Raw genomic sequence first — 8,781 nt, 5'->3', positions numbered from 1 at the left:
TTCCTATATTGTTTTGGTTGCCGCAAATTGCGTGCGGTTCCAATGGCATTGCCAAAGAACAAGGTGAGCAAGTATTCTTGAGTTGGGATTCTGTAAAATCCTAGGCGATGTTGCTCCATTCATGCACGGGAATTCCAAAAGTTAATTTCCAAAACTAAATAGAATTTGATTAATTAATATTTTAAAATATACGAAAAATACTATAAGTTGCATCTACTCATATCAATATGGTGAAAAATATTATTGATCAAAATTCACGTAATTTGATCGTCGAAAAACGAAACGCGGCAAGTATTTTAGAAAATTGAGTACTTGTTTAACAATTTTAATCTATTTGAGAGAGGTTTTATGGGGCTTACGCCACGTAGACCTCACTCCTCACTGTACTTTCGCCCTCATATTACTTCAATACGTTTTTATTAGGCTCTGCTTACGGACTCTCACTAAAACATTTTATTTTTTTTCAAAATCTTGATGTTAATATTTGGATCTGTTTGGTTATAAGAATTATTTACTTTTTTCTGGAATAATCGTTCACTTTATTTTGTTGTTTAGTTATAAAATTTTTGGAGTTGGATTCCAAATTTGAGGAAATCTTAGTAGTTCATGAACTTTCACTTCATTGGTGAGAGTTTAATTTTTCACCTTGTAAACCCCGACTTACTTTTCCTTTCCCTATTGTAAAAGCAAAAAAAAAGATTTCAATTTTAGAAAAGTACTCCAAATCTGTTTTCCAACTCTGTTTTTATAAATTTCAAATAAAGCATTTCTTTTTCTCTTCTTTGCAAATAGTATAACCACGTAGTAAAACTTTATTTTCAACCTAACCTCATAATTTTCAAATAAAATAAAAAATATTTGACATCTACAGCTAAACGCCTACTTATTAGTCTAGTCTAACACTTTATCATGATCAGCTCAAATTGTTTATTTATAATTGGTTAGTTTAATTGATCAATTCTTCAGCTTCCAGTGTTCACACTTCCATATTACGCCATCGCTTCGTCCGCAATTTATATGACATGTCATTACGCCAATGGCTGATCGCCACCATTACGCCACCGCACCAATTCCAGACATCCAATCAAAAATTGCCACGTGTCGGTCGGTGGTTACCGTCAAAAAACGAACACCACTGTTTCGTAGCGGATCAAATCCGGAAATGGAATACCTTCTGTAAAAATTAAAATCCTCGAATATTAACTCCATTCGCGAAAGAAAAAAAAAAATTGCGTGCCGTTCCAATGGCATTGCCAAAGAACAAGGTGAGCAAGTATTCTTGAGTTGGGATTCTGCAAAATCCTAGGCGATGTTGCTCCATTCATGCCCGGGAATTCCAAAAGTTAATTTCCAAAACTAAATAGAATTTGATTAATTAATATTTTAAAATATACGAATAATACTATAAGTTGCATCTACTCATATCAATATGGTGAAAAATACTATTGATCAAAATTCACGTAATTTGGTCGTCAAAAAACGAAACGCGACAAGTATTTTAGATGAAGATAGTATTAAATTGAGTACTTGTTTAACAATTTTAATCTATTTGAGAGAGGTTTTATGGGGCTTACGCCACGTACACCTCACTCCTCACTGTACTTTCGCCCTCATATTACTTCAATACGTTTTTATTAGGCTCTGCTTACGGACTCTCACTAAAACACTTTATTTTTTTACAAAATTTTGATGTTAATATTTGGACCTCTTTGGTTATAAGAATTATTTACTTTTTTCTGGAATAATCGTTCACTTTATTTTGTTGTTTAATTATAAAAATTTTGGAGTTGGATTCCAAATTTGAGGAAATCTTAGCAGTTTATGAACTTTCACTTCATTGGTGAGAGTTTAATTTTTCACCTTATAAATTTTTCACCTTGTAAATCCTGACTCACTTTTCCTTTCCCTACTGTAAAAGAAAAAAAAAATATTCCAATTTTGGAAAAGTACTCCAAATGTTTTCCCACTCCGTTTTTATAAATTTCAAATAAAGCATTTTTTTTTCTCTTCTTTGCAAATAGTATAACCGCGTAGTAAAACTTTATTTTCAACCTAACCTCATAAATTTCAAATAAAGCATTTTTTTCTCTTCTTTGCCAATAGTATAACCACGTAGTAAAACTTTATTTTCAACCTAACCTCATAAATTTCAAATAAAATAAAAAATATTTGAAATCAATAGCTAAACGCCTACTTATTAGTCCAGTCTAGCACTTTATCATGATCAGCTCAAATTGTTTATTTATAATTGGTTTGTTTAATTGATCAATTCTTCAGCTTCCAGTGTTCACACTTCCACATTACGCCATCGCTTCGTCCGCAATTTATATGACATGTCATTACGCCAATGGCTGATCGCCACCATTACGCCACCGCACCAATTCCAGACATCAATCAAAAATTGCCACGTGTCGGTCGCTGGTTACCGTCAAAAACGAACACCGCTGTTTCGTAGCGGATCAAATCCGGAAATGGAATACTTTCTGTAAAAATTAAAATCCTTGAATATTAACTCCATTCGAAAAAAAAAAAAAAAAACTATTAGTCCCAATTTATGCTACATTTTTTATTTTTTGAGAGTCAAACTAATTTTTCACATATCTTTTAAATATATAAATTTTACCTTATTTTTAATTATATAAATTTTATTTCAAAAAATTTAAAGATTTATATTCAAACGCATGATCAAAATTAAAAAGTTTGACTCAAAAAAGAGAAAAATGTCAAACAAATTGAGGCGTAGCGAGCAATTCTTTTTGTATTCTTGGTTTATGTTGTTGTCGAGTTTTTTATATTTGTTTACTGGCTGAGATTCTTATTTTTTGCAATTGCGTTTCCCCACTTTCATTCTCACGGTTGAGAATTTATGATTCCCTATCAGAGGAATCAATCCAAGTTGACTAATTTCACAGCTTTTGCCCATTTCGTCTCTGTATAAATAGCAGACTAAGTTGAAGAGGTTATTTCAAGCTGAGATCAACTTTTTTCCTGTCAAGGTTAGTACTCAGTTTGTTACTTTCTTGTTCATTATGTTGAAAAATATGAAATTATATTAGGCATGCAAGTTTATAATTTTTTGTTTTATTTCATTGTATAAGCAAATGATCCAATACTCATACATGTGCATGTAATTCTTTTGTTGCTTTAAAGTTCACACTTATGGAGATTGTTTTGTAAAGAGTTAATGGTCAAAAATGCACCTAAACTATCACTTTTTCGTGAGTTTCATACCTCAACTATCCATTATTCCCTTTACCTACCTAATCTTTCGGTCTCTTTGTATTAAAACACACCTCGATGCTGAGTTGGCCAAATATTTAAAATCAATCGACAACAGGCGCGTGAAGGCCAACTCAGCATCGAGGTGTGTTTTAATATAAAAGGAGTGATAGTTTAGGTAGGTAAATGGAACAATGGATAGTTGAGGTATGAAACTCACGAAAAAGTGATAGTTTTGGTGTGATTTGACCATCAACTCTTTCATAAAAAGTTGAACCTTTATTGGCAGCTATATCAGATGGATCCTTCTAGTACCTGCGATATGGAGAATTAGTTAACAAGCTGCACCAGCCAAATAGGATATTTACACACCCGTATTGATACGTAGACTGATAGTCCTATTGTTATCTGTGATCCTTGTGAATGGTAATTTTTATTTTATTCTATATTGAATCTTTGTCTGGTTGGGGGATTACACTTGCTCACTTCTGCTTTGTGTACTAGAATCCTCTACTATAGTTTTGCTAGTACGTTAAACATATCAGGTCGATGCAGGGAGTCATCACTCGTCAGCAAATATTTGTTTTGGTTTGAAAGAAATGTATGGTGCGTCTAGATTCTTTAATTTATTGAGCTGCATCTATGACTCAAATGTCCGGCATAGTGGTACGCGTTTATGGCTTCAGGTTGTTGTCGACTCAAATCTGCTCTTTTTGTTTACCTGTATCGTCTTAGCAGGACCTCTTGGGGCTTACTTTGTAATCTCAGCTTCGATCCATTATGGAATTTGATGAAAGTCAGCAGACTGACCCCTGTAAGACTCTCTTCCCTTTATATGTACTTCATAACTGAGAAGAATGACGGAGATTTGAACAGAACATTTCTTATTTCATTTTTTTTTTTTTAAATGATTGGCATGTGCAAGTCCTATTCTCTGTTAGACTACTTTTCTTGATAGTTTAGTAGGTCTAGCAATCACTGTATTTCATAAGACTTAGCTTTTTGAAGGGGTATTATACTGATAAATGCTAATTGAATTATTGTTTTCATGTGCTTGTAGTGGTTGTGATACGCAATGGAAAAGAAATCATATTGCAGGTAATATTACTTTACCTTTACCAGTTAGATTGGAAGAAATGCCAAAGAAATCTTAGTTCATATGTAACAATTATTGGAGGCTGAATGTTGATGCATTTCCCATAGAAATTTGTTTCCAACAAAAAGAAATGGAAAATACAATTGAAGTGAACATTCATCTGCTCGAAAAGTTCTGTTCATAAGTAGAAAAGTCAAAATATTTTCCATGCAGGCCTTCAACTGGGAATCTCAAAAACATGACTGGTGGAGAAATTTAGATAGAAAAGTTCCTGATATTGCTAAGTCTGGTTTCACAACAGCATGGCTGCCTCCAGCATGTCAGTCATTGTCTCCTGAAGGTTGAAAGTGAAAGTGTTTAGTCATTTGAGTTAATGTTTCTCCTCTATTTCAGCTCCTCATATGATAGTTATTAATGCTCTTTTGTGTTATTGCCTTTCATGATAGGTTACCTTCCACAAAACCTTTATTCTCTCAATTCTTCATATGGTTCTGAGCACCTCTTAAAAGCTTTACTTAATAAGATGAAGCAGTACAAAGTTAGATCAATGGCGGACATAGTCATTAACCATCGTGTTGGGACTACCAAAGGGCATGGTGGAATGTACAACCGCTATGATGGAATTCCTTTGTCTTGGGATGAACATGCTGTTACAGCTTGCACCGGTGGACGGGTAAGGATGCTTTAACTGAAATCTTGTTTCAAGGATATGCAGCTTTAGACATTTGTTTATCCTTTCATCTGCATCTACTTGATCATCGAATTAATGAATACAATTTTCTCTGGTATATGATGTTTATTTTTCGTATACTCTTCTAGTTTGGCTAGAGTGGCATAGATGATAGACCCCTGTACTGGAAAAGATCAAGAAGCTCTGACACTAACATTAGTGAAAACATGAATTGTATCTTAACGTATTAAGCTCGGTTTGTCTACATTTTGATCAATATGCATTACTTTGATCAATATGCATTACCTCACTAATGAATTATGATTTCTTCAGTAAGCTTCAAATTACACGAATTCAAATAAGTAAATTAGATTAACCTTATTAACTTTATAATAGTTTCTCAGAGGCAAAATGGATTTATTTATTTCTCTCTCTTTTTTTCAATTATACTCCTTGATCTTTTTGCAAAGTATAGTTTGACTCCTTAATTAATGCTTAAACTCCTCTTTAGTTCTATTATAATATGTTATTGACTTTTAACATCCATAACCAATAGAGGTCACTGTAATGCTCAAGTAGCATGCGTGCCTTGCAATTAGCCATTCTCTCCATGGCTAGAGGTTTCTCGAGCTGAATTATCTGCACAATCTAAAGGCTTAGTGCTAGGGCACCTCACTTAAAACATATGGAACGGGGCCTTGGCTTAAGGTTTATGTTAGTCCAATGTGTGGTTACTGCCTTGAGTTCTCAGCGAAGCATATCGGGCGTTCTTTTATCCTTCTATTGTAGATTAAACTCATTTCGATAAATTTTCAGTATCATCAGAACTGTCAGCTTTTGCAACATTTGTTGGCTATTTTTACATATTATCGAATATCAAAGACTACAACTTTGAGTTATTATCTTGAATTCGTGTGGCTTCAGTTTCAGGCTTCCTTCGTCATTAGTTATTTTTCCTTCTGGAATTGTACTCTCATACTTTTAAGGATATCTTCCAGGGTAACAATAGCACTGGAGACAACTTTAATGGAGTTCCAAATATAGATCATACACAATCCTTCATCCGGAAGGATCTCATTGACTGGATGCGGTGGCTAAGATCCTCTGTTGGCTTCCAAGATTTTCGTTTCGATTTTGCTAAAGGGTAAATCTGCACTTGCTTTACAAAGTTCTCTATGTAAAGCCCACCCCCCTACAAGGCAGGATTTTAATTCTTATCTTTCGCTTGTGTCTTTCCATTTGCAAAAACAGCTGACTTTTCCTTTCTCTCTCAACTGTAGTTATGCTTCAAAGTATGTAAAGGAATATATCGAAGGAGCTAAGCCAATATTTTCAGTTGGAGAATACTGGGACACTTGCAATTACAAGGGCAGCAATTTGGATTACAACCAAGGTATTATGCTTCTAAAATAAATGCGTTCAACTGACGTTTTGCTGCAACTTTTAAAGCATCTGTCCATGTAGCTGGTAAGCCCTTGTTTACTTTATGGTGAGAGAATGAGTGGCACCCACTCAGAACCTTAAACAGACCCAATGTATATAAGACTCTGTTTGATTTCTTCCACTTTCGATGTAACTTGTATATATTCACCTTTCTAACGGTTGGCTGCATCAGTGTTGAATTTCTTTAAGCAAGGATAGACAAGCAAGTTGTAGGAATCTCCTTTCGTAACAAAAGAACTTATTGATGTGAAAATGCTCTTATGCTATGTCATAATTATAGGTCTTTGTTTTATCTATATACTAAGGCAGCTTTGTTTGTTATACACAGATAGTCACAGGCAAAGAATCATCAATTGGATTGATGGCACGGGGCAACTTTCAACTGCATTTGATTTTACCACAAAAGCGATCCTTCAGGTATCCATTTAAAACATGGGATTGCGTCGTAGTTGATAGATTGACTATTAAACTTAAGATCCTACTAAACATGATGTCCCCTGTTCATCTGATATTTAGAATCTAAGTACACGTTTTCAGCTCAGATTTAGTAATGGTAGCAAATCCAAATGAATTTTGATGGCATGTTTATATTACTTGTTCGAGGTCATTCAAAGATATGTCTGTGATTAAGTGAATATATACCATAAATTAGTGCTAACCTTTATATCACGTATATGCATTGGCAGGAAGCAGTTAAAGGAGAATTCTGGCGCTTGCGTGACTCTAAGGGGAAGCCACCCGGAGTTGTGGGATGGTGGCCTTCAAGGGCTGTGACTTTTATTGATAATCACGACACTGGATCCACTCAGGTTCTTGAAGTTGTCTGATTTCCATCTGGCTGATTATTAGTTTCTGCTTTGATTTGGATGCTTGATTTCCTATGTTACACAACCATTCTACTGTATAATTTAATTATTGCTTTAACATAGGTTAATGAATTTGCCATTGTATTCTCTCTCCTGGTAGGAATACCATATGTATGATGTGATTTACTATCATGTTGGATCATTTACTCTCTTTCATATTTTTCTTATCAGGGGAACTGAATTTATGTTCCCTTATTACTCAACTAACTTAATGATCTCAACTTGCAGGCGCATTGGCCTTTCCCTTCACGTCATATTATGGAGGTATTTCAAGACCTGCCCTTTACATTTAAATGCTCGACTTGTGATCTTATTTTTACTTCCATATTGTATATCCTAAAGTTGATGTAGTTAACTCATTTCTCCTAGGCTATAAGTAGTGTTTTGTCTTTAGCAAATACTATACAAATGTTTGGATCTTATTTTCCTGATTATCTTTTGTGGCATCTGGTCTAATCCCTACTATCACTCCAGGGCTATGCATACATTCTAACACACCCCGGGATACCATCAGTTTTCTACGACCATTTCTACGATTGGGGTAATTCTACTCACGACCAAATTGTCAAGCTGGTATGTCAAATCTATTAACTATTGACACAAAGTGAGTGAACTGTCAAAGTTGGACAATCCTAATGTTTGAAAATGTTCACTTTAGATTGATATCCGGAGGCATCAAGGCATAAACAGCCGTTCATCTATAAGGATTCTTGAGGCACAGCCAAACTTATATGCTGCAACCATTGGAGAAAAGGTTAGCATGAAGATCGGGGACGGATCATGGTGCCCTGCAGGAAAAGAGTGGAAGCTTGCAACCAGTGGCCATCGTTATGCAATCTGGCAGAAGTAATCTTACAACTATTCCCCTCCACAAAAATATTAGTCGAGATATATAGTATATGTTTCAAGCCCGGGCTAGGATGGAGAAATGAGTGTTTTTTCCATTCATTAGAAATTGCAGAACGGGATGTAGTTTTGGTAATAATAGTTGTTGAACGCTATGAAATAAGGGAGTTTATAGTGTCGTATTCATGTAATGAAATCAAAGGGCTAGTTTTCCTCCGCTAATTATAATTTTTCTCATATCAGAAGATTAAAAAAAACGAATTTTAAAATGATAATCACGAGTTGCTTCGTTTGAATCTTTGAAAGAAAAAAAATTGTCACGTTCTACAAGCTCTGTACTTGGTTGCAGATATGAAGTGAGTTTCTCTGCTTTTGGGTTAGATATGAATCTACAATTGAAAATTTTTAAGGCTTCAAATAATTGAAAATTTCAAGTTTTCAACATTTGTTTGTATCATAATAATAATACAAAAACCTTTAATCCTAACTCCAACAAGATCTTTTAGAAGTTCTAATGACTCTCGTTGGGGTTGGGTGACAAAATTAGCCTATAAAAACATGATTTATTTCATTATTGTCTCAATCCATTTTGACCCGCCTAATTCAACTTATCTAATAGTTGGATTGATACATAGTCCACA

The 8,781-nt window shown here is 34.4% G+C and overlaps 1 protein-coding gene across 2 annotated transcripts; it reads left to right on the top strand.

The window, feature by feature from the left end:
- Positions 1-2,751: 2,751 nt before the first annotated feature.
- LOC132033077 (probable alpha-amylase 2) lies at positions 2,752-8,436 on the top strand. 2 transcript variants are annotated; one of them, XM_059422939.1, is made up of 12 exons: positions 2,752-2,996; positions 3,958-4,033; positions 4,280-4,317; positions 4,529-4,655; positions 4,762-4,988; positions 5,984-6,129; positions 6,266-6,378; positions 6,757-6,845; positions 7,115-7,237; positions 7,523-7,558; positions 7,769-7,867; positions 7,953-8,436. In XM_059422939.1, the coding sequence occupies exons 2-12, from the start codon at positions 4,000-4,002 to the stop codon at positions 8,142-8,144; spliced, it is 1,224 nt and encodes a 407-aa protein (XP_059278922.1). In that variant the 5' UTR covers positions 2,752-2,996; positions 3,958-3,999; the 3' UTR covers positions 8,145-8,436. The 2 variants fall into 2 exon arrangements, with proteins under 2 accessions (XP_059278922.1, XP_059278923.1); XM_059422940.1 differs by having other exon boundaries at positions 3,955-4,033.
- The last annotated feature ends 345 nt before the right edge of the window (positions 8,437-8,781 follow it).

Source organism: Lycium ferocissimum, chromosome 10, assembly GCF_029784015.1.
Source record: "Lycium ferocissimum isolate CSIRO_LF1 chromosome 10, AGI_CSIRO_Lferr_CH_V1, whole genome shotgun sequence".
NCBI classification, from domain to species: Eukaryota; Viridiplantae; Streptophyta; class Magnoliopsida; order Solanales; family Solanaceae; genus Lycium; species Lycium ferocissimum.
Note: the sequence above shows the minus strand (reverse complement) of the source record. Positions and strands in the feature narration are given on the sequence as shown.

Coding starts and splice junctions, on each gene's coding strand:
- LOC132033077 (XM_059422939.1), top strand. CDS start 4,000: ATGGAATTTGATGAAAGTCAGCAGACTGACCCCT. Junction 4,318..4,528: donor GAAAAGAAATCATATTGCAG/GTAATATTACTT, acceptor TTTTCCATGCAG/GCCTTCAACTGGGAATCTCA. Junction 6,846..7,114: donor CCACAAAAGCGATCCTTCAG/GTATCCATTTAA, acceptor ATGCATTGGCAG/GAAGCAGTTAAAGGAGAATT.